The sequence below is a fragment of the Engystomops pustulosus genome, chromosome 1, assembly GCF_040894005.1.
Source record: "Engystomops pustulosus chromosome 1, aEngPut4.maternal, whole genome shotgun sequence".
Lineage (NCBI taxonomy): Eukaryota > Metazoa > Chordata > Amphibia > Anura > Leptodactylidae > Engystomops > Engystomops pustulosus.
In genome coordinates, this window is record NC_092411.1 from 197,108,130 (window position 1) to 197,134,602 (window position 26,473).

Below are 26,473 nucleotides of genomic sequence, written 5' to 3' on the forward strand. Positions count from 1 at the left end.
AAAAACTCTTCTTTCAGATTACTCAGAGACAAAGCTGTATTTATTTTTTACAGTAAAGACACAATTGCACAAATTTCTTAAGGCTGGTATATAATAGGGGTGATATGGGCTTGGCTTTAAAAAAGATGCACATTGTTTAAAGAAATTCCCAAAAACAGATAAAGGGTAATACAGGACCAAATATAAGTGCTCCTTTCCACAGGGAAAGGGCTAGTTTCGGCAAATTGCAAGTTTAAATATTAAAGTTCAACCAAACATCAGCAGTATGAGTAAAAATTTCTAACCCAATTTTGGGCACATTCATATATATATATATATCTGCTTTATAGGGGCGGCACGGTGGCTGAGTGAGTAGCACTTCTGCCTTGCAGCACTGGAATCCTGGGTTCGAATCCCACCCGGGTCAACATCTGCAAAGAGTTTGTATGTTCTCTCCGTGTTTGCGTGGGTTTCCTCCGGGTACTCCGGTTTCCTCCCACACTCCAAAACATACTGTAAGGTTGTTTAGATTGTGAGCCCCATTGGGGACAGGGACCGATTTGACAAGCTTTTTGCAGCACTGTGTAATCTGTGTGCGCTATATAAATAAAAGAATTATTATATATTATTATTATAGACTCAAAAGAAAAGGATCAGACATGTTGATAAAAAACTATTTCTCTTTATACCCAATTTCTGAAAATGTAAGCAAATTGCTCTCCAAACTGCTTAAAATGACATTGGGGGTAAAGTATAATTTTCTTTTTTGTCTATGTTGGCACTGTTTTTGTGCAGCTCCGGTTTCCTACATTCCATTAATAAGACTAAATTCATGTATTGTGACGGTTTTAAGTTTTGGTACAAATTTACTCCAGTCCCCCCGGTCTATGTGCTGTGACTTTTGGTTTGTTTTTTAACTACTTTTTAAGCAATGGTCGCAAACAACAAGCATAGCATAAGAATAGTGACAACAAATTTATTTTTTTAAAAAAAAAACACTTTAAAAAACCACCTTAATCAATCTGAGGGCAGTGGAGCTCAAAAGACAGACACAGAACTGTTGCAAGAACGGCTTTATGATACATGACCCCAATTGTGACTATAATCCACTGACATACTATTGGCTCTGAAAAGTTCATAAAATATGAGCCTGAGAGAACACAGTCTAGAGCAAGCTTTCACCTCTTTTCTGCTAATTAATTATTTATGGAGTTATTGCATAATAAATCAGTTATAGAAAGATTGAAAATATCTTGCAAAGTACAAATCATCACTCACATCATTAAACATCACTGGGTGAGAGAAAAATAATCAAGACTAGAGATACAGCCAAGGCTTTCCTGGCTTCAGAAGACTGTCCATTCTTGACCAACAGAGACTCCTTTATTCAGCACTTGAAGCAATGAGTGTTCAGACACTCAAGTCTATTCATTGACAAGACACTGGGAACCCTCTAAGTGTGCCACATTACATGCCTGTACAGTCTTGGCACAGTTCCTATCCAAAACGGTCAGGCGTCTGACAGTACACAGATCCATCGGACCAAGCAATGAACTATTCTTTAAGTTTACAATTTAAATCATGTGTACGTATTGTACTTGGAATGATAGCACATTGCATCCTTAATCTCTTACAGCGATCCGGTTGGGATATACAGTGAAGGAAATAATTATTTGATCCCTGGCTGATTTTATTTGCCCACTGACAAATACATAAACAGTTGATCATTTTAAGGGTAGGTTAATATGCTTTTTTAAGGCTTGGCCATGCTGCCCCAGCGCTGTACAAGGCACTGGGAGAAGAGACAGGTGAGAATGCCAAGCGGCTTGAAGGTGTTTTGAGGGCATCGCTTCAATGGACCATGGTGAGGATGACGAGGAGCAACGGAGTAGGCAGGTACAAGTTTATTTTATTTTTAACGGCCCTCCGCAGACCACCTCCAGAGTTTTTAATAAAGTTGGACAACCCATATAAACTAAATAAATAATCTGTAGTTCAATAATTAGAAAATCTCCTTAAAGACCATGAGTGTGTGACTCTTCGTGTGCACGCATTATAATTATCTAATTTGGAAGAGAAATCAATACATTCAGAGCGGCACATGGTTTTACTGTGGAATCCAGGGTGCCACAGTATATAAACACAGTGGTTATATGTAATAGTATCACTGTAGATATAAAGTATTACACACAATGTATTTGTTTCACCTTTGATATAATAGTAAATATATGAATTTGTGATAAAAAGAAAAAAAGATTGTATAACAGGAAATGATGTCACTAAGAAATGGGTGTATATATACACTCACCGGCCACTTTATTAGGTACACCTGTCCAACTGCCGTTAACACTTAATTTCTAATCAGCCAATCACATGACGGCAACTCAGTGCATTTAGGCATGTAGACATGGTCAAGACAATCTCCTGCAGTTCAAACCGAGCATCAGTATGGGGAAGAAAGGTGATTTGAGTGCCTTTGAACGTGGCATGGTTGTTGGTGCCAGAAGGACTGGTCTGAGTATTTCAGAAACTGCTGATCTACTGGGATTTTCACCCACAACCATCTCTAGGGTTTACAGAGAATGGTCCGAAAAAGAAAAAACATCCAGTGAGCGGCAGTTCTGTGGGCGGAAATGCCTTGTTGATGCCAGAAGTCAGAGGAGAAAGGGCAGACTGGTTCGAGCTGATAGAAAGGCAACAGTGACTCAAATCGCCACCCGTAACAACCAAGGTAGGCAGAAGAGCATCTCTGAACGCACAGTACGTCCAACTTTGAGGCAGATGGGCTACAGCAGCAGCAGAAGACCACACCGGGTGCCACTCCTTTCAGCTAAGAACAGGAAACTGAGGCTACAATTTGCACAAGCTCATCGAAATTGGATAGTAGAAGATTGGAAAAACGTTGCCTGGTCTGATGAGTCTCGATTTCTGCTGCGACATTCGGATGGTAGGGTCAGAATTTGGCGTCAACAACATGAAAGCATGGATTCATCGTGCCTTGTATCAACGGTTCAGGCTGGTGGTGGTGTCATGGTGTGGGGAATATTTTCTTGGTACCAATTGAGCATCGTTGCAACGCCACAGCCTACCTGAGTATTGTTGCTGACCATGTCCATCCCTTTATGACCACAATGTACCCAACATCTGATGGCTACTTTCAGCAGGATAATGCGCCATGTCATAAAACTGGAATCATCTCAGACTGGTTTCTTGAACATGACAATGAGTTCACTGTACTCAAATGGCCTCCACAGTCACCAGATCTCAATCCAATAGAGAATCTTTGGGATGTGGTGGAACGGGAGATTCGCATCATGGATGTGCAGCCGACAAATCTGCGGCAACTGTGTGATGCCATCATGTCAATATGGACCAAAATCTCTGAGGAATGCTTCCAGCACCTTGTTGAATCTATGCCACGAAGAATTGAGGCAGTTCTGAAGGCAAAAGGGGGTCCAACCCGGTACTAGCATGGTGTTCCTAATAAAGTGGCTGGTGAGTGTATGTGCATGTGCACACTTTATGTATGCTTGACAAAGATTCATGGCGAATCGAAACGTTGCAGTTTTTCTATGCCTGTGTGAATAAAGCATGTGATGGAAACCGCAACGTTCCGGACCCCTGAAGGGTACGTAAGGTCACTCAGTTATCCTTTTACAGACACTCCCAGAACGCACGGGTTCTGAGAGGCGCAGGAAGTGATTTAAAGTTGTCCACACAACTTCCGGATATGGCACAACCCTAAATCAGATCCCTGAATGGCTATAAGATCCCTCTCACTAGCCGCAGTGAGACAGAATATTATCAGCCTTATGCTGCCACCAGTTCTCCTTTAATATAAGCCCGGTCCGTAACGGGATTATATAGGGTGAGGAACCAACCCGGTAGCATGGATAAAAGCGAGAAACCCGGACGTAAGATTTGTGATCGAGATAAAAGAGCAACACAGATTAGATTTTATATTTAATTGCCTTAAGGGCACACTAGACAATACAGTACACACAATAGATACATACAGTAAACAGAGTACAAATTACACGGGTAGCACCACAAGTCTAAGCAGTTTAGTTAGTTAGTTAGTTACCTTTGTGTGTGGCCTAATGGGGATGGATAGTCCACACTTTTAGATCCTCCCTGCGCTTAGTTGATGTTAGTTTCCCCCAGGACAAAGACACCGGCCCCTTCAAGGGCGCCCGATTATATCAGGTGTGGACACACCTCTGCCCATCCTAAGGGGGGTCAATGGTCCCTCCTACCTGATATTACATCCAGAGCCCTGGAGAAGCCACAGCTACCCCATGGGAAGGTCCTGGGGTCATGGTTCTGGTATCATTGGATCCGGGTGAATCCCAGGATCGCATTGATACCAAACCTGACCCATTTGCTATGGTCCTATCCAGAGATATTGATATCTCTGGATCTGAGTATCCTAGAGCAATGAACAATGGGTTGTTATGATTTATGGAGAATAACTGATCCAAAAATGTATTTGGTGTTCTGGTGAGACGGACCATAACTTCATAACTGTCTCTATACAACCTGGTGATGTGAAAGTTTTAATGGCTCTTTGTTTGCGACTGGGGAGGCGAGGGGGGGTGAGGCCTGCAGTCGGTTTGTCTGTATAGGTCTTTGAAGCCCAGCCACATGCTGGTTTTGTCAACAAACTGGCTCAATTAGGTTAATTTATGGTGGTGAATTACCAGCAGGCCTCCCCTCCCCCTGGTCACCCTGGTCACATCATCACACCTCCCTCCTATAGAGGGCGCTAAGGGGTAATACCTTTGTGTTTCCCCATGCGCCCACTCACTACCTCTCTAAGCCTGAGAGATACCCAGCTGTGGCGCTGTTGCACCTCAGGAGGCACCCGGTATGCTGAAAACTGGGATGGGGTTTGGTCCCCGGGGTCCATGTGATGGACTGCCAACGGGTTCCTCCCAGGTTGGTTGCTGAGCAACTCCCGGAAGGGGTGAAGGGTTGCCCACAGCTGGGACCTTTGGTCCGTCCGGAGCTGCTGGCAAGCCTCTACATCTGCAATGGGTTCCTCTGCCCAAACTGGACAGGGTACCATTGCATGTGGGTCACTGGGCCATACCTCTGGTGTACCCTGCTGAATTGTCCTCTGGTACAGTCGCCCTTGGTCCCAGGCCCGCTTGGGGTCGGAGTCCAAGGGAGACTCTACCACCTGCTTCTCCTTAATTTTCAGGCAAGCGTCAGCGTCTAACGCTACCGTAAACTCCTGGCTGGACGTGGCAAGAATTGGTGCAACTGCCCCATCTTCTGCTGGCTTCCCAGGATCGATCTCCTGGCCTCTGTCTGACTTGGCAGCCAATTGGTCGGAAGGGAGGAAGGCAGTGGACCCCCAAAGGGCCTCGACGCTACGCCTGCACGTCACCGCGGCGATGGTCGCCGTGACCGCAGGTAGTGTCTGCTTCCTCTCAGCTTCCAACCCAGTCTCCAAGGCAGACAGACTGACCTGGTGCTGTGACATTCCAGTTGGGGATGGGACATGTAGCGAGTCCTTGCCGTGAAGACCTACCTCTACCGGCACTTTCCCGTCCTCGCTGACAGGCCCTCCTTCCTGAGACCACTGACTCGATGTGGGGAGAGTAGAAGAAACCCCCACATCTTCTGCCAGCTTCCCAGGATCTGTCTCCTGGCCTCCATCTGACCTGGCAGCCACTTGATCAGAAGGGAGGAAGTCGGCGAGCCCCTGAGGGGCTACAAGGCTCCGACTGCGTGTCCCAGCGGCAATGGTCGCTGTGACCGCAGGTAGCGTCCGCTTCCTCTCCACCTCTGACCCAGTCGCCAGGGCAGACGGATGGGCCCTGTCCTGAGACTGTCCGGTTGGGGATGGGCCTTGTAGCGAGTCTTTGCCGTGAAGACCTACCTCTCCCGGCACTTTCCCGTCCTCGCTGACAGGCCCTCCTTCCTGAGACCACTGACTCGACGTGGTGAGAGTAGAAGAAACCCCCACGTCTTCTGCCAGTTCCCCCGGATCTGTCTCCTGGCCTCCATCTGACCTGGCAGCCACTTGATCAGAAGGGAGGAAGTCTGCGAGCCCCCGAGGGGCTACAACGCTACAACCGCATGTCCCAGCAGCGATGGTTGCTGTGACCGCAGGTAGCGTCCACTTCCTCTCCACCTCTGACCCAGTCGCCAAGGCAGACGGACAGGCCCGGTCCTGAGACAGTCCGGTTGGGGATAAGCTCTGCACAGAGTCCTTACCTGGGCACTTCACTAGTCCCGGTATTTTCCCGTCCTCCCCTGCAAGCTTTTTCCCCGCAGCTGTTAGCCCCCTGTCTCTCCCTACTCTAGGAGTGTCAGAGGACAACAGGTATCCAGAGAATGACAGGCCACTCCCCATAGTAGCCTGACCCTCTGCTTGGATGGTCCCCTCCCCCAAGGGCAAAGTGGGACCCATGACCCTACCCACCCCCACATTCCTGGCAGTAGGTAGGTCACACACATCAGTATTATCATTGACAATATCAACATCAGAGTCATAACAATCAATCTCAATAACAGTTACAGCGGCCGGCTGCATATTGCTGTCTGAGCGATCAGTCCCTGATGATTCTGGGGTCACATACTGTGACACTAGTCGGCCCAAGTCTGTTCCCAGCAGAACACTCACAGGAAGGTCAGGTGACACGCCCACCTCCCTCATGCCCCTCCCCGCACCCCAGTCCAAATACACCTTGGCAATGGGCAGTGCTGGTTCTGTTCCTCCAATTCCAGAAACCGTGAGTGTTTTCCCAGGTATCAAATCCTGTGGGGACACCAGTTCAGGCCGTACGAGGGTCAACCCAGCACCAGTGTCTCTCAGTCCCATGGCCTTAGCCTGGCCTATGGTGACGGGCTGCAAATTATCAGGGGACCTCCCACCACCCCCACCCACAAACAAAACAGGAGATGGTGTCAGGGACGGTCCTGGGCCTCTCTGGCGCTGTGGACACATGGCCTTGAAGTGTCCTGGTTGTCTGCAGAAATGACACAGATGGTTTTCGCCCACTGATGTGAAGAGGGGAGCATGGGCAGGTGCCCCCTTGGGTGCAGGGGCAGGGGTAAGAGGGATGGTGTTCGTCTTGCCCCCTCTCCAGCCAGCAGGTCTCCTGGTCTCCAGCGTCCGGTTGTTGCTGTATTCATCTGCCAGGCCAGCTGTTTCCAAAGCATCTTTGGGTTTCCGGTCACGAAGGTGCTGCTGTAATTCCTCCGGGCAATTCCACAAAAACTGCTCGATGGCGATTAGCTGCTTCAGCTGCTGGAAGGTGGTAAGTCCCAGTCCTGAGGTCCACTGGTCCACTGCTCGGAGAAGAGCCCTCATGTGATCAGTCCAGCTGTCAGCAGACCCCCGCTGCAAACTCCGGAGCTTCTTCCGGTAAGTCTCAGGGGTCAGGTTGTACTGACGGACCAGAGCCTGCTTGATATCATCATAGGTCAGGGTGGTCTCACTGGACAAATAGCCAAATATCTCAAGGGCCTTCCCTCTGAGACGAGGGGTAAGGTACCGAACCCATTGGTCCACAGGCACATGGTACTGTTGGCAAGTTTTTTCAAAAGCCAGCAAAAAAGTGTCCAAGTCAGTACCCTTATCCAGCAGGGGAAAGTCTTCAGTCCGCAGCTTTGGGACATGGTTCTCCGGCAACACTGGACTAGCAGAAGCAGACTGTTGTAGCTGGAGCATCTGCAGCTGGTGTTCACGCTCCCGTTGCCTTTCTGCAGCTTGGGCTTGCTCTCGTCGCTCTGCCGCCTCTGCTTCCATTCGCTCTCGCCGCTCTGCCGCCTCTGCTTCCATTCGCTCTCGCCGCTCTGCAGCAGCCATGAGGGTCTCGTACGCAGCATGGTTCCCCGCCTGTAAACTGGACAAGGCAGCTTGAAAGATGGCCGCCGAGCCCATCAGACCATGTGGGTGGGCGGGCAGTGGGCGGTCCAATGTGGGACTGACCACTGGCGACTGGCTCCTTGGGGAGTCTGGGCAGAGCTCCCCCTCGCCTTGAACAATAGCGCCCCCCACCTCCTCCTGGTCCAACTGCGGTACTGCATCGTCCTCTGTAATGTCCACAGCACTGGCAGCATTCTTCCTGCCTTTGTTCCTACCGGCCATTATCACAGCTGTTGGTAACTAACAAAGAACTGCAACTTGATGTACCTCACACCTTACTGTAATTGCACTCTGCTTGTGTCTAGTGCTGAATTGGTCTTAAGATCCCAACACAAACGCTGCTGTTGGCAATCTTTAGTATTTGAGAGTATGGATTACACAATCAAACACTATTATCTCGATTATCCCACCGCTTGCCACCAATGTGATGGAAACCGCAACGTTCCGGACCCCTGAAGGGTACGTAAGGTCACTCAGTTATCCTTTTACAGACACTCCCAGAACGCACGGGTTCTGAGAGGCGCAGGAAGTGATTTAAAGTTGTCCACACAACTTCCGGATATGGCACAACCCTAAATCAGATCCCTGAATGGCTATAAGATCCCTCTCACTAGCCGCAGTGAGACAGAATATTATCAGCCTTATGCTGCCACCAGTTCTCCTTTAATATAAGCCCGGTCCGTAACGGGATTATATAGGGTGAGGAACCAACCCGGTAGCATGGATAAAAGCGAGAAACCCGGACGTAAGATTCGTGATCGAGATAAAAGAGCAACACAGATTAGATTTTATATTTAATTGCCTTAAGGGCACACTAGACAATACAGTACACACAATAGATACATACAGTAAACAGAGTACAAATTACACGGGTAGCACCACAAGTCTAAGCAGTTTAGTTAGTTAGTTAGTTACCTTTGTGTGTGGCCTAATGGGGATGGATAGTCCACACTTTTAGATCCTCCCTGCGCTTAGTTGATGTTAGTTTCCCCCAGGACAAAGACACCGGCCCCTTCAAGGGCGCCCGATTATATCAGGTGTGGACACACCTCTGCCCATCCTAAGGGGGGTCAATGGTCCCTCCTACCTGATATTACATCCAGAGCCCTGGAGAAGCCACAGCTACCCCATGGGAAGGTCCTGGGGTCATGGTTCTGGTATCATTGGATCCGGGTGAATCCCAGGATCGCATTGATACCAAACCTGACCCATTTGCTATGGTCCTATCCAGAGATATTGATATCTCTGGATCTGAGTATCCTAGAGCAATGAACAATGGGTTGTTATGATTTATGGAGAATAACTGATCCAAAAATGTATTTGGTGTTCTGGTGAGACGGACCATAACTTCATAACTGTCTCTATACAACCTGGTGATGTGAAAGTTTTAATGGCTCTTTGTTTGCGACTGGGGAGGCGAGGGGGGGTGAGGCCTGCAGTCGGTTTGTCTGTATAGGTCTTTGAAGCCCAGCCACATGCTGGTTTTGTCAACAAACTGGCTCAATTAGGTTAATTTATGGTGGTGAATTACCAGCAGGCCTCCCCTCCCCCTGGTCACCCTGGTCACATCATCACAAAAGCCTTAACCTTTTTTCATCATATTGGATGCGGTGGCCTTCTCCCTTTATTTTACTGTGGCATCCAAAACACTCTTACCATCATTCTCAGCACAGAGCTCACCATATAGCCAAGAATAGTTTATAACAGGAAGCCTAGGCAACAAAAATCTATAACCCTAACTCTCCATTTACCAGCAGTAGCAATCATGCAATCGTGAATAGTCGGTACTCTTGAAAATGGAGGGTATTTCTGAAAGTTATGTCATTATAACGTGATTTTATAATGACAATACATGTAGAAAAAATATGCATGTATATGGACCATCAAAATCAAGCTAGATAAACCAGGGACACTTATTCATAGATGCAGGCACTGTAATCTGTTATATTTGTTATCCATGGCCGCTTCCTCCCAAAACTTTTAAAATTATGCTAATGATAATTATGCTTCCCTAACATGATCTGGCTACAGACTGCTACACCCTCCCACCTGCTTCCTCAGCACTTGTTGGTGAACACTTCCTCTTCATTGCACAGCCTGTAACGCCAAATCAGGGGCTAGGTCCTCAGAATCATTAGCATAATTTTAAAACTTGATTTTAGAAGAAAGGAGTCCATAGATATCAAATATAAGAAGAATACCAGAGTCACCTTGCCTTGATCTATGATCAAGTATTCCTGGTTCACCAAGCCGGGTTTTGCTAGATTTCCGTAAATACCAATAAATCGATGGTGATTGATGTGGATGCCAAATGTCACATTACAGAGCTGGATATTACAGTAAAGCAAAATATATAACTAAAACTATTTGCAGAAACCTTGTAATATGAGAATCTTGTACTCACCCTGGTAAACCTGAATGAATCTGGGTAGCAATGCCGCACAGATGACTCCATCTGGCATCTCTCGGAGGAATAGCTTGAGCAGACTGGCAGCAGAATGGACATCACAATCCTCTGACAATTTCACCTGCTCCCCATTTTCATATTTCACTCGCAGCTGCTCAACTATTTTGACATTACCATTTATTCGGAAAAGGCCTTCTTGATTCAATCCTGGAATTATACAACATATCAACACATATTAGTTAGCACCAAAATAGATCTCTTCAGCCAACATTTCAAAACTGTGACCATTTCCATTATATAGAGTTGAAATCAAAAGTTTAGTTTATATAAACTATTTAAAAAGACACATATGCCTCAGAATAAACCTTGTCAGTTTTAGGTCAATTAGGATTACCAAAAATATTTATATTATATTAGTGATGCTCTAATCTCTCCATAGAAAACAGCGATGCATGCCCGATAGCACATGGAAACACAGAGCTCACCATAGCCGTCTATGGGGACATATAGACGAGGGGGCACTGTCTCAGTTTGGAGAAACCAAGGTTTAATCACCGGAGGCGACAGGGCTTTTTTACTATGAGAACTGTCAATCTGTGGAATAGCCTGCCTCAGGCGCTGGTCACAGCAGGGACAGCGGAGAGGTTCAAGAAGGGTCTAGATGCCTTTTTACACCTAAATAACATTGATTGTTATGCTATAAAGGATTGTTTCCCCTAAATCCCTTCCTCATCCAATCCGTACCCTTCCATGGTTGAACTTGATGGACAAGTGTCTTTTTTCAACCGTATAAACTATATCCAGCCGCATTAGGCCTTAAACTGTATGATGGGTCAAATGTTTCGAATATCTTTCCATAAGCTTCTCACAATAGTTGGTAGGAATTTGGGCCCATTCCACCTGAAAGAAGTGGTGTAACTGAACTGTTTTTGTAGCTGCCTTGCTCTCATCTGCCTTTTCAGCTTTGCCCATACATTTTCAATAGGATTGAGATCAGGAGTTTGTGATCGCCACTCCAATGGGCATTTACTCTGGTGTTTCCGCCAGTTTTGTGGCGCTCTCACCACATGTTCTGCTTTCCAACCTATTTATTAGCTCGTGGCGCCAGAAAAAAAATGACTTTTTCCTGCCTGCTCTGACAAGGGGCGTGACTTTGGCGGAATGGAAACTCCTACGATTTGTAAAGTGCTGTGGAATTTGATGGCACTATACTATATTATTACACAATTAATATGTGTCATAGCCATTTTGGGGTGCTGTAAACTGGAGGAAAGTAGACTAAAAGAAATTTGGTCTACACGGGAAATAAAACTGTGCTATTCCACTAGCACAATCTGACTGCTGGGAACTAGTTTTGAAAAGTGGAAAGAGTTTAAAATCAAATTACGTTCTACTTCAATTGTTATCATAGATTTTGGATTAACCCCTTAACGCTGAAGCCACTTTTCACCTTCCTGACACGGACCATTTTTTAAAATCTGACATGTGTCTATTTAAGTGGTTATAACTTTGGAACGCTTTAACATATCCAGTTGATTTTGAGATTGTTTTTTCGTGACACATTGTACTTCATGCTGGTTGAGAAATTTAATAAATATATTTAGTATTTATTTATGAAATAAATGGAAATTTGGCAAAAATTTTGAAAAAAACAATGTTTTCCAAATTCAAAATTTTCTACTTTTTGGAAAGTTGGTCATATCACTAAAATAACTTGATAACTAACATTTTCCATATGTCTGCTTTAACTTGGCATCATTTTTCAAACATCTTTTCCTTTTTTTAGGATGTTAGGAGGCTTATAACATTAGGTGCAATTTTTCAGATTTTCCCGAAAATCATCAAAACCTACTTTTGGAGGGTCAATTTAGTTAGAAGTGACTTTATAAGGCCCACATGACAGAAACCCCCCACAAATGACACCATTTTAGAAACTACACCCCTCAAAATATTCAAAACAACCTTTGGGAATTTTGTTAACCCTTTGAGCGTTTCATGAGCGTGAAAGATAAATGAAAGTGAAATTAGAGAAATGTAATTTTATCTTACTATAGATTCATTGAACACTAAAATTTGCACCTTCACAATGGGTTAAAAAGGAAAATGCATTTTACAATGTTTAGGGCAATTCCTCCTGAGCATGCCAATACCCATTTTGTCACTGTACCCTGCTGTACGGGCACAGGGGGGCACTTGGAATGGAAAGAGCGTTGTTTCGTTTTTGCAGGGTAAATATGGCTGAAAAAGTTTACATGTGTCAGGATGCATTTGGAGAGCCATAGTGGTACCAAAACAGAGGAAAGCCCCAACATGAGACACCATTTTGAAAAGTACACACCTTGGAGAGTTTAGCAACGTGTAATTTGTGTATTTTCTCCAACAGGTGTTTGATTCAATTAGGCCCCAAAAGGGAAAAAAGGTGAAAATTTTCTCAAAAAAGTCACTTTTACCCCAAATTTTTGTAAGCCACAAGGGATAAAAGATGAAACAACCCCATAAATGTGTAAAACTATTTCTCCTAAGCACAGAACTGCACCACTTTTGCATATAAAGTGTTGTATGGGTGTAAAGTAAGGCTCAGAAGGGAAAGAGGGGCTTTGGCCTTTTAGAAGCCAGATTTGACAATCATCATTTACATGTGTCAGGATGCATTTGGAGAGCCCTAGTGGTACCAAAACAGAGGGGAACCCCAACAAGTGTCACCATTTTGGAAAGTTCACCCTTTGGAGAATTCAGAAAGGTGTAATATGTGTATTTACCCCTACAGGTGTTTGCTTCAATTAGGTCCCTAAAAGGAAAAAGGTGAACATTTTCCCAAAAAAGTCACTTTTACGGCTAATTTTTGTATCCCATAAGGCATTAAAGATGAAACAACCCCAAAAAATGTGTACTAGCATTTCTCCCGAGTATAAAATTGCCCCACACATGCAAATAAAATGTTGTATGGGTACGCAGTGAAGCTCAGAAGGGAAAGAGGGGCATTGGCCTTTTAGAAGCCAAATTTGACAGACATCCTTTACATATGTCAGGATGCATTTAGAGAGCCGTAGTGGTACCAAAACAGAGGGGAACCCCAACAAGTATCACCATTTTGGAAAGCACACCCCTTAGAGAATTTAGCAAGGTGTAATATGTGTATTTGTCCGTAAAGGTGTTTGATTTAATTAGGACTTAAATAGATAAAAGGTGAACATTTTCTTATAAAGGTCATTTTACTCCTAATTTTATATAGCCACAAGGGATAAAAAAATGTAATAACCCCTCAAAATGTGTGAACATTTCTCTCGAGTGTAGAAGTACCCCACATGTGTATATAAAATGTTGTATGGGCGCACAGTAAAAGGAAAGGGGAATGTTTGCCTTTTAGAAGCCAAATTTGACAGAAATGTTTGACATGCATTTGGAGAACCCTAGTGGTATAAAACAGAGAAGAATCCGAAAAGTGACCCTAATTTTTGAATGCACACTCCTTAGAGAATTTTGCAATGTGTAATGTATGTATTTGCCCCTATAGGTGAATGATCCAATTAGGCCCGAATCATTAAAAAGGTGAAAATTTTCCTATAAATGTCACTTTACCCCTAATTTATGTAAGCCACAAGGGATAATATATTAAATAACCCCAAAAAAGGTGTAAAACTATTTCTCCCGAGTGTAGAAGTACCCCACATGTGCATATAAAATGCTTTATGGGCGCACAGTAGAGGAAAAGAGGGATGTTTGTCTATTAGAGGCTAAATTTGTAAGAAATCCTTCACATGTGTCAGGATACATTTGGAGAGCCGTAGTGGTACCAAAACAGAGGAAAACCCGAAAAGTGACCCTAATTGTTGAATGTACACCCCTTGGGGAATATAGCAAGGTGTAATATGTGGTGTAGTGTAATACACGTGGTGAAATGAGCATTTTGAACATACAGGTGGTTTCCAAATATGATGTGCAATGGAGTCCAAGATGGAAATTGCAATTATTTCTGGAAAGTTCAGTGCCCGTTATGTGGCGCCCCTTATGAAATAATGGAGGGGTATAGGGAGCAACGGGACATAACAGTTGTTACAATTATTCATTTTACCGAAATTAATTCACAATAGGTTGGGCGTGAATTGTGAATGTCTAGTGTATAAGGAGGTAGAATATACCAGGGGACCAACTAAACTTTTGTCACTCTGGAGTTGTCGCAGGTCTCTTAGTAGTATGTAGTGTCCATCCTAACTTCTCTTTTGGAACAGACTCTTTATTGAGTCCTACCATTAGAAGCAGCAGAATTCACCGGGAAAATGCTGTCCTGGCAAAACACAGGAACATCTAAACCAGAGGTACTGGGGCCCCGTCCTTCTTGTCCCAATATTAGTTTCCTAATATCTTCCTCTTGAAATGATACGGCAGGACCTGCACATTGGAACAGCTCGTAAGAGTTGTACAGCGTAATCTGTACAATGTGCATGGCCAGCACTTTTGTACCATATCTTGGTTTTTCGTAGGGAAATTATCGCCAAGTGTTGCTCTTATTCACCCTAGCGATGCCCATTGTGACGAATATTGCTGCTTTTGGCTGGACCATATCGACCAGCAAATAGCGGCAAACATGGACAGAGGGGGGCAACAAAACCCCTCTGGACCGCAAGGCAAAATTGGTGGCTGTCAGGAACAGCCGCCACCCTGCCCCGATCACCGTGTCTACAGACATGGTGATCGGTATTACTGACGTCATAAGTAAATTCGCTGCTATTGGCTTGTCTGAATTGATGAGCCAGTAGCAGCGATAATAAACTGGGGGTGTGTGGGGGGGACGTAACCCTTCTGGTCCATGGGGCAAGATGGATGGCTGTCAGGAACAGCCGCCGTCTTACCCCGATCAGTGAACAGCCGCCGTCTTACCCTGACCAGTGTTGGAAAGTCACTACCCTCCGCACCGTTCTATAACAACGCTCGTTGGGAATAGGCTATACAATCTTTATTTATTTTTTAAGCAATTTAGACAAATAAGGGCTTATTTTTTGCGAGACGAGATGCACTGTAAAAAAAACCTTCATTTTAGTGGGTTTTTAGCTTATTGAAGAAATTTTATTAACTTTTTACGTGTGGAGGAAAATAAAATCATCAATTCTTGTTTTGGATTTTTAGCATTTTTTGGGGGGGTTGTTCACTGTAGCATAACAATAATATATTATCTTTATTCTACGGATCACTACGATTACGGTGATACCTCATTTATATAGTTTATTTTATATTTGTCCAATTTTATTGAAGGAAAACTAGAATAGAAAAAATTGCATTTGTTTTAGTATTGCCATTTTTATAGTGGCATAATTTTAGTATTTTTTGGTTTACGGAGCTGGTTGTAAGCTTATTTTTTGCGTGACAAGTTGCTCTTTTTATCGGTATCATTTTGGTGCTTGTAACTTTTTCGGATCACTTTTTAGAACATTTTTTGTAAAGCAATTTGATAAAAAGTTTTAATTTTTGGCAAGTTTTTGGTTTTTTTTTTTTACCACGTTCACCGAGCGGGTCCAATTATGATTAGGATTTATTGTACAGATTGTTACGGACGCGGCGATACCAAATAAGTGGTTTTTTTTCGTGATTTAGTGTTTTTTATACTTTATTACTTGTGTAAAGTGAAATGTGGTGTTTGGGGGGACTTTCACTTTCTTTTATTATTTATTTTTACTGTAAAAAACCTTTATTTATTTATTTTTCCTTTTTTTACAGTTAATGACACCTAAGCTTGAACAAGTGATCTTCTGATCACTTGTTCAAGCTTTTTTACAGGTTACACAGTGCAATACAGATGTATTGCACTGTGTAATGTAAGACACTGAGCATGCTGCGCATGCCCAGTGTCTTACAGCCGGGTCCTGCCAGGAGGCACGGACCCGGCACCGAGAGGAGGATCGCGCAGCCCCGGGCACCGGCAGTCCCGGGGCTGCGATCGGAGGAGCGGACCCCCCCGGTAAGCGCCGCGGGGGGGTCCGATTCGCATTTAAAATACTTTAAATGCCTCTGACACGCCGCGGTCAGCGCGACCGCGGCGTGTTAGGGGTTAACACCCGCGATCGGAGAAATCTCCGATCGCGGGTGTTAGAGGCGGGTGTCAGCTATAGCATATAGCCGACACCCGCAGCTTCTGGCCCCGGCTCCGTTCAGGAGCCGGGGCCAGAAGCTTGACGTAATAGTACTGCATTTTGCGGGAACGCACCTCCCGCGATGCAGTACTATTACGTCAAATGTCGGGAAGGGGTTAATTGTATGACGGTCTATAAAATGTAGATGGCCGTTTGGACGAGCTGTCAGATGAGGTCGGCCACAGGTGATGCTCACCTTGTTCTATGATTGCTAGACATTTCTGGAGCTCGGGACAGATTTTGGTCCCAGGGACAGAAAATGATTTAGGCAGCAGAAATAAATCTGCACAGCACCACAATATTAAAGATATATCACCTTTCCGAGAGCAAGTCGGTAACCAAACTGACTCTTTATGTAAATATCCCCCACTGACTTTGTTATCCTTAACCCCTTCACGACTACCAATCATAAATATACGTCAGGCTGTCATGAAGAGTATGGATAGGGCTCTCGATGCTGGCAGAGATTGCGGCACCTAACAGGCAAGCTGCAAAGCATGACCTATTAAAGGCTCCCATAGCTGTCATTAGTAATTCCATATAAAAGACCTTAATATAAATGCAGTAAATCAACTATATACTGCAATACGATTGTATCCTACGCCCTTGTGTTTAAAGAGGTATTCACTTTTATTAACAGAAATACAGCATTTCACAGATACAGTTCTAACCTGTCCATCAGTCCTGGTGTTTAAAATTTTGGTTGTCCCTGGACCGTTTATCTACTGGCTATGGTTGGATTCTTCTCATGAATAGCTTCTCTTGTCTGCACACTGCAGTGGTCTTTGCCTCCTGCATTACAAGACCAGCTCAGACACTTCCTGCCAGCTAGCAGCAATGTGCATAGACTTACTCTACAAGTTAGAGACAAGATAAGCAGAACTGATTGTGCTTTATAGATTAGTTGAGGCAGCAGAGCTCAGTGCATCATTGTGTTTTATATCCATCTCATGACTCTGATCTCTCTTTCTTTAAGTGCAGATACTAGTTTAGAAGCTAAATAAAAATGTAGATAAACCCTGGACCCTGATAATCTAAGCACATTGTCAGCACACAGCATTTCACAGCAATGGAGGATTTCTCTGCTCAGAGAGTCCCTGCCCACACTAGAATTTTACTGACCATGACCAAGTTACAGGATCTAAAACAGCAATAAAACTGAGTAAAATTGTAAAGTAAGGTGGTTAAAAATGATTTTTATTATAATTTGAGAACTTTCATGGGCAAACTCCTATAAGTATCCTAGGGGGGCTAAAATAACAGTTAAAATGTTTAAAAAGTTTTCAAAATATGAAAAAAAGAAAAATTCTAATCACCCCCCCCCCCCTTTCCTCACATATAAAAATAAAATCAAACATAATAGGTATCACCACGTCTAAAAATGTTGATCTATTAAAATATAAAAAAGCATATTTTTCTCCCATTTTTCTGCTAATTTTATAAATAAGAATTATATCCTGGGGGATTTTGGATCTCCTCCACAGGCTGTAAGTGTAAAGAAGTAACGGTTAGTTGATTATATGTATTATACTGTATGTATGCATGTATGTATATATGTGTGCAGGATCAGTGTGTCATATGTATTGCATGTGTTTATGAGTGTGTTCAGTATTCGGCCACATGCACATGAACACGGGTGCATTTTGTTGACCACAAACAAGGGGCTTTGTCCCACCTGACATTAGTGGAGTCAATGGCACTCACCTTGCCAATGTCCATACTAGATGCACAATGCACTGTGAATTTGTCCAACAGATGTCAATTTGGCTATGAGCTAGCTAACTAGCCAAAAGCACACCTGTGTACATCTGTATTATGAGGGTCTGCAGCCGCCGAGGCGTGGACGAGGAGGGTCTGCAGCAGCCGAGGCGTGGACGAGGAGGGTCTGCAGCAGCCGAGGCGTGGACGAGGAGGGTCTGCAGCAGCCGAGGCGTGTACGAGGAGGGTCTGCAGCAGCCGAGGCGTGTACGAGGAGGGTCTGCAGCAGCCGAGGCGTGTACTAGGAGGGTCTGCAGCAGCCGAGGCGTGTACTAGGAGGGTCTGCAGCAGCCGAGGCGTGTACTAGGAGGGTCTGCAGCAGCCGAGGCGTGTACGAGGAGGGTCTGCAGCAGCCGAGGCGTGTACGAGGAGGGTCTAAAGCTCTCTCAGGCGGTCCCCTACTTAAGGACACCCAACTTACAGACGACCCCTAGTTAAAGACGGACCCCTCTGCCCACTGTGACCTCTGGTGAAGATCTCTGGATACTTTACTATAGTCCCGGACTGCACTAATCAGCTGTAAGGTGGCTAATGAAGCTTTATTGATAATCCTTGGTCCCATATCAACAAAAAACTCCAATTGTCACTGGGGCAAAAATGTTTTTGTCTGGAACTACAATTATAGAATATACAGTTCCGACTTACAAACAAACCTATGGAACCTATCTTGTATGTAACCTGTGGAGACTGCCTGTATGCCTGGTGTCATCAGCAGGATTGGGCTTTCACACTGACCTCTGTCAAAGCGCTGTGCACACCAATCCCGGGGGATCCAGTGATATAATACACACGCAGGGAAGAAGCCATGTGTATCCTCTCTGCATGTCTGTGTCTATCACTGGTAATAGTCATCAATAATGGGCTGATATCATTAGATCACTGCTACATGACTTCTGCCCCAGGTAAAAGTAATAAATAAACAAAAGCAAATTTAAAAACTGCTATGGGGTATTTCTGTTACTGAAAATACCATACTCCTCCTTAGCTAAAAATACTCCTGAAAAATGAAAAGGAGTATTTTTATTTTTGTGGGAAAAAAATCAGTGCGACCTCTGACAGCACATGTTGTTTGCAGTAAATTAATTGCCCCCATTTTGGAGTTTATTGACACTTTCCTATTCAGCAGAGGTATTTTGGCCATTTAATTAAAGCACTGAAAGTGACTAGATGTAGAAGAGACGAAGAGTCTACACAGATCAATACAATATGCAAACAACACAGATATATATGTAAAGTTTAATAAGATGTATTTACAGGGAACTTACCATCACTGCGTAGGTACTCAACCACACTCCACACCACGGCAGGCACACCATTAATGACCAGACCTTCTTTATGCAAGTCTTTGAGTGGAACACCAAAAACTCTCCTGCACGGCATGGGGGGCTGTGCTCTTCCAGGCCGCACCACCACTTTTTTCATATCTTCTTTCAGCCTCACAGCAGCTCTGCTTTGCTTGAAAGAGCAAAGGAAGAGAGAGCAGTCATGAGCAGAAACAACAGGGGGCTGCATGTCTGGTCTGAGTTTTGGACTCAGAACTTTAAGCATTTTAAGCCATATCACAATGAAAAGGAGTCAACAAGATGTAGAAGGTGAAAAATGTGTTGTGTCTGGGAGTGCTCCTTTCACGGTGGCACACAAGCAGGGGGCGGTGCACTCACACAACTTCCCTGTAACTAGGATAGCGAGAAGGCTTTTCTTTCAACACACAGACGTCTCCAAGCCATATTGCCACAGTAACCTCTGGGCGGAACTGGGAGCCACACACAAGCTGCAGCCTCGGCCATGTCACTGTCTGACAAGTTCTGCTGCTGTACATGTATCTGGGGAGTGAAGCTGGACAGGAAGTGTGCACTCCAGGATACAAGCCTCTACATTCATCCCTCTGCTATGTAGCACACAGGAATCAGACAGATGCTACAGATTTTCTTATACAATATGGCAGATCGATATTAAAACAACAAGCTTCCCAGATCTACCAAACATTTCCAGTATACACGCAGTGCTGGTTTTCAGGGAATAGTCATACAGCAGCAGTGTTGACCGCTCCCTTAAAAGAAGCAACATATTAACCCCTTAAGGACACAGGGTTTTTTCGCTCTCCACCTTCACAAATCCACAACTTTTTCATTTTTCGGTGTACATAGCTGTGTGAGGGCTTATTTTGTGCGTAACAAATTGTACTTTCCCGTGATGTTATTTATTATAACATGCCATGTACTGGGAAGCAGGAAAAAAATTCCAAATGTGGGAAAAATTTAAAAAATTCGCATGTGCGTCACGTTCATGTGGGCTCAGTTTTTACGACTTTCACTCTGTGCTCCAAATAACATGCCTACTTTATTCTTTGGTTCGGTACGATCACGGTGATACCAAATTAATACCAGTTTTATTACGTTTTAATACATTTTCAAAAATTAAAGGAATGTGTACAAAAACGGAAAAAAAAATGTTCTGACACTAATAACTTTTTCATACTTTGGTGTACGGAGCTGCGTGAGGTGTTATTTTTTGTGAAATGAGCCGACGTTTTCATTGCTACCATTTTGAGGACTGTGCAACATTTTGATAATTTTTTTTACATTTTTTATTTCATGTAAAAAGGTGTAAAAGTCGCATTTCGGACATTTGGGTGCCATTTCCTGTCTCGGAGGTCACCGCCGGTTATAACCGGTTTTATATTTTGATAGATCGGGCATTTTGAGATGCGGCAATACCTGATGTGTTTGTGATTTTTACTGTTTATTATATTTTATATCAGTTCTAGGGAAAGGGGGGGTTTATTAGAATTTTTTAAATTTTTAACATTTTTTTAAAATTTATTTTTCACAATTTCTTAGACCCTCTAGGGTACATTAACCCTAGATGGTCAAATCGTTCCTACCATTTACTGCAATGCTACTGTATTGCAGTATATGGAGTTTTTGCATATGATTCATTACAATGAGCCACTGGCTCATTGTAACGAATCTGCAAAAACCATGCAGCCATGCATCTGAAGAAGATCAGAGGCTGTCATGGCGACTGATCGCCGCGCCCCGATGACGTTCGAGGGTACGAAGATCGGAGGTAACATGGCGGTGCATTGGCGTCAAAGAAGAGGTTAAGACCCGCGATAAGTGCAAGCACTGACCGCGGGTGATGACGATGGGTCTTTGCTGAGATATGCAGCAAAGCCCATCTCTGTATGAAGAGGGATCAGACCGTGAACCCTCTTCATACACCCTTCATAGCTCTGCGGCTGATATATCCGTGAAGGGGTTAATAAAGCGCCTGGTCCCAGAATGCGTTTTCATGCCATGATTTTGCAGAGGCTGTGGTTTTGGATATGAAAAGTTTGAACACTGAACTGGGATCCACAGCAAATCACCAATAAGCTACAATTCATAAGTCCGCAGTGTAAAGCAGTTTCCATTGCAGATTTTTCAATGTGTATATGGCATTTGGATAAATCCCATACACATTACTTAAAAGGGAACCAGTCACCAGGGACCTCATTTTCACTAAAGACAGGTTGCCAAAGCCCATCACACCTGCACTGCAAAAATGCCTTTTCTAAGCATTTGCATTACAATATAATTGTGTGTTATAACTTAGCCTTGCACCCTGACAAAATCCTCTGTGTAGTCACAGGGGTTGGGGTTGCTCCTGTATAGCTCCACCCACCCCCACTCATGTCATCCCACAAGGCTGTATGAGCTCTGTGACGGCGGAGGAGCTGTACAGGAGCACAAAGGTGGGGGCTAAGATCTGAGGAGTTGGTAACACAGACAAGTCACATGTTGTAATGCAAATGTTAAGAAAAGGCAGAGAGGCATATTTGCATTGCAGGTGTGATAAGCTTCTGTAACCTGTCTTTAGTAAAAATGAGGTCCCTGGTGACAGGTTCCCTTTAACTGTATTACACTGTAGATTCCACTCTGACATGTATAAAAAGTGTTAGGTTAGACTGTCTTATTCTGCACCAGATTTATAAAAGTGTCTGGTGCTGTATGATAAATCTGTCCTAGTATAAGACCTTTTTGCCACAAAGCCAGTCACCCTTTTTGACACGTCAAGCCCCTTTTGTCGAGCTTGTCGTAGGAGAGCCAGAAAACTCTAGAAAACTACAACAGATTTGTAGTATGCCACTGTATGTGCTACACTGAATGTGTGGGGCCCTTAGAGTACATTCAGACTGTGCTTTTGGGTGTAGAAAAATAAAAATTACATGCAATTGTGTAGAATTTTTGTGTTAAAATACATAATAATAATAATAAATTCCTTTATATAGCACACAGTTTAGGCATCGCTGCACACAGCTTGCCGAATCAATCCCTGTCCCCAATGGGGCTCACAATCTAATTGACCTACCAGTATTGGAGTGTGGGAAGAAACCGGAGGAAACCCACGCAAACACGGATAGAACATACAAACTCTTTGCAGATTTTAACCCTGGGACTTGAACCCAGGTCCCCAGCGCTGTAAGGCTGTAATGCTAACCACTAAGCCACATACATAACTATATCTGACTGGTTTTTCATGTGGTTTGAACCCCACCTAAATAGGATTGCAGATTCTTGTGGGGCAAAGGAAAGAGTTGTAGTATCCACTAGCCTTTATACTATGATGCTTATCTCTATAGATACAGTAAGTAAATAAAAGTAAAGAAAAGGGGGTGTTGTGCTCCATTATCTAACCAGTCCATGCTTTTACAACTTTCATCATATACCTCCACTATATGTCCGGGCATTACTGCCTTTTTTTCCGTGTATCATCTGTGTGCACCTTGGATCAATTTATGTATTTTAGCATGTAATGTCATTTAATCTATATTAATAAAGGCTGTATCAATTTTTATTCTTTGTACTTTTGTAGATCTAAAAGTATACCTGGCTCCCTGCTAGTCATAGGAGCCTCTGTGCAAAGCTGCAAGTCCCCGTACCCTTATCCTCATCTCCACACTGCTCTCTCTCCTCCCTGCTGCAGAGGTAAATGGAGGAGATTTGTTGCACATGGCAGCGCCGAATCCGAAACACCAGATGTGACATCACCTGTGCCGGCTTCAGAGCTGGTACGTACAGCAGGCGCACACAGGAGCGAAGAGGATGCTGCTGCTTTGGAGTAAGGAAAGGTAATTTTTTTTTCCACAGGAGATGAAGGGGGCTGTAACTGCACTGTGGTTGCTGGAGGGGAAAGAAGAGGGGCACTGTGACTGCTGGAGGGGAAAGAAGAGGGGCACTGTGACGGCTGGAGGGGAAAGAAGAGGGGCACTGTGACTGCTGGAGGGGAAAGAAGAGGGGCACTGTGGCTGCTGGAGGGGAAAGAAGAGGGGCACTGTGACTGCTGGAGGAGAAAGAAGAGGGGCACTGTGGCTGCTGGAGGAGAAAGAAGAGGGGCACTGTGGCTGCTGGAGGAGAAAGAAGAGGGGCACTGCGGCTGCTGGGGAGAGAAAGAAGAGGGGCACTGCGGCTGCTGGGGAGAGAAAGAAGAGCGGCACTGCGGCTGCTGGGGAGAGAAAGAGGAGGGGCACTGTGGCTGCTGGAGGAGAGAAAGAGGAGGGGCACTGTGGCTGCTGGAGGAGAGAAAGATGAGGGCCACTGTGGCGGCTGGGGAGAGAAATATGAGGGCCACTGTGGCGGCTGGGGAGAGAAATATGAGGGCCACTGTGGCGGCTGGGGAGAGAAAGATGAGGGCACTGTGGCGGCTGGGGAGAGGAAGATGAGGGCCACTGTGGCGGTTGGGGAGAGGAAGATGAGGGCCACTGTGGCGGTTGGGGAGAGGAAGATGAGGGCCACTGTGGCAGATGGGGGGGGGGAAATGAGGGGCACTGTAGCTTCTGCTAGGGAGGAATTTCTACTCTCAGATAAGCCAGGCTGCCCAAGAACATTCCATGTGATCGCAAATAGAATTGGCGGTTTACATGGTACTAAAGTTACCATGAAACTATTATATTTAGGCTCTCTACTTTAAGATAGATGATTCTGAGCTGTAGCAGTGTGGCTCCACCCATCTGACAGAGACAAAAATTTTTATAGTGAATAGTGTCAAGAATACAAAATTCAGTGAACCAGTCACAAGGAATGTAATTTTTAGCTGGTGACCGGTCTCAATAGCCTAAGCTTATTTTAAAAAGGCCTCCGTCAGCATTCCCAATTGTTTCAGCACTTTATAATAGTTTCTTTTATATTACCTGGCTCCCTGCCAGCAGCATGTGATGGGGCTGCAAGGGGGGGGGGGGGGGATAGGGGTAGCAGCAGCAGCCTGCGTCTCCTCATGCATTCTTCCTTTCCTCCACACCTGTTGGAAGACTACAGGCGGTCCCCTACTTAAGAACACCTGACTTACATACAACCCCTAGTTACAAACGGATCTCTGGATTTTGGTAATTTACTGTACTTTAGTCCTAGGCTACAATAAACAGCTACAACAGTTATCACAGGTGTCTGCAATGAAGCTTTATTGTAAATCCTGGTTCTTATGACATCCCAACATTTTTAAAATCCAATTGTCACAGAGACCAAAAATTTTTTGACTGGGGTTACAATAATAATGTATATGGTTCCGACTTACATACAAACTCAACTTAAGAACAAACCTACAGACCCTATCTTGTATGTAACCCGGGGACTGCCTGTATAGGGGAGAGGAGACTGACACAGGCGGCAGCCTCCCCCTGAAATTATTCGAAATGTATCAGCACAGCAGGCTATTGGAACCTGCTATCAGCTAAAACGGTTCCTAGTGACAGGTTCTCTTAAAACTATTCCAGAATCACCAGAGCATACTATGTCTTTCTTTGGAGCTTTACTGTCCATCAGATTCACTAAAGTGCCTTTGGTCCTTTAATAAATGTTCTTAGCTTCTACTTGTGTCTGGGATTTGTATTGCAAAAAGTTGCATAATGTATAAAAAGTCCGAGTTGGAGTGACTTTTTAAAACTTTAAAAAAATCTGCAAGTCATGATCCTAGCTTTGCACGGAATTGCACTACCAGTATTTCTATGTTTATGCCTAGTCCTGTGCGACTTTTTAGCAATGAAAAGGAACAAAAAATCCATGCACTCCCCTCTCTTCTGCTCCTCCCCCATACTGCCACTACCATACTGATTGTACTAAAGAAGGGCGGGGCAGGCAATAGGACACAACATGTGACCTTTACTTTGGTCTCTCCTCCTCCCCCTGACCCATACCTCTCTCTACTTCTTACACTACACTAACACCCAGCTTCGAGCTGATGGCTGATTTAACCCTGCCCTTCTAGGGCTAACTCCACCCTTAAAGAGATATTCCCATTTCAGCAAGTAATTGATATTGTTTGAATAATGAAAACTTATACAAATTTCTAATAAACTTTCTGTTTCAGTTCATCAAAGTTTTCTACATCTTTGCTTGCTCTTCTTCTATAGAAAGCTTCATTGTTCATTCCCAGTGGAGATAAATCTGACCATGGTCACACAGGTGCACAGCTCGTTATATCACACAGCTCTGATTACTCTCTGTGATACTAACGAGCTGCGCACCTGTGTGACCATGGTCAGATTTCTGTCAACTGGAAGTAACATAGAAGCTTCCTATGGAATCACAGCAAGCAGAGATCTATAAAACCATTAGGAATTGATACAGTATATTGGTAAATTGTATAATTTTTCATTTTACAAAAAATAACATTAATTTGCTGAAGTGGGAAAACCCCTTTAACAAAGACTTCGTATAATACATTTAATGGGGAGCAGTTCAGGAGCCAAAAGAGCCACCTCTTTATTAAGCTGAGCCCAATGAGCCAGCTCACTAAAAAGAGCCGGATTTCCCCATCACTAGAACACACTGCTACACACAGAGAGCAAAGTGAATAGGCTACAGATTTTCTCTCAGATAATTGTGATAAATCCCCCCCCCACACCTATATCAGCTTGTCACAAATTGCTCTAGCCAATAGAGCAACATGCCAATTCCATTTCCTTTGTGAATAGGGAGTTTAAATAACACCATAATCTGCAGCATTTCCTGATCACTGAGCGTCCTAATATACCGTAGTTTATAGTCATATTATAAAATACCCTAAACAGAAGAATAAAAAAAAATGTGTACCTGTAAATGTCATGAAGATGCTGTGATTTCTAGTGCATTGCGTTGGTGTATTGTAATTCTAATTTCAATATGGCACATGAACATTGTTCAAGAGCCTTTTATTATTCTAATAAAGCAATTTCCCACATTTATTTGAAAGGAATAAAGGGGCACTTAACAAGCTACTAAAATGAAATCTATCTCTACAGTGTAGGGATCATGGGGGCGAACATTGTTCTGCACAATCCATCACTCATCCTATTACATAACAGAG

At 44.2% G+C, this 26,473-nt stretch overlaps 1 protein-coding gene across 8 annotated transcripts in view; it reads right to left on the reverse strand.

Moving 5' to 3' along the window:
* Positions 1-26,473, reverse strand: part of FAM13A (family with sequence similarity 13 member A) — a 161,615-nt gene that overhangs the window by 126,076 nt on the left and 9,066 nt on the right. For 2 of the 8 annotated variants that reach the window (XM_072117668.1, XM_072117624.1), the window contains exons 1-2: positions 19,417-19,792; positions 10,266-10,475 (exon numbers count right to left, since the gene is read on the reverse strand). In XM_072117668.1, the coding sequence (XP_071973769.1) occupies positions 10,266-10,475; positions 19,417-19,699 (493 nt within the window). In that variant the 5' untranslated portion in view covers positions 19,700-19,792. Of the gene's footprint in view, positions 1-10,265; positions 10,476-19,416; positions 19,793-26,473 lie in introns of those variants that run through there. The other 6 variants (XM_072117659.1, XM_072117615.1, XM_072117642.1 and 3 more) reach the window with 4 other exon arrangements.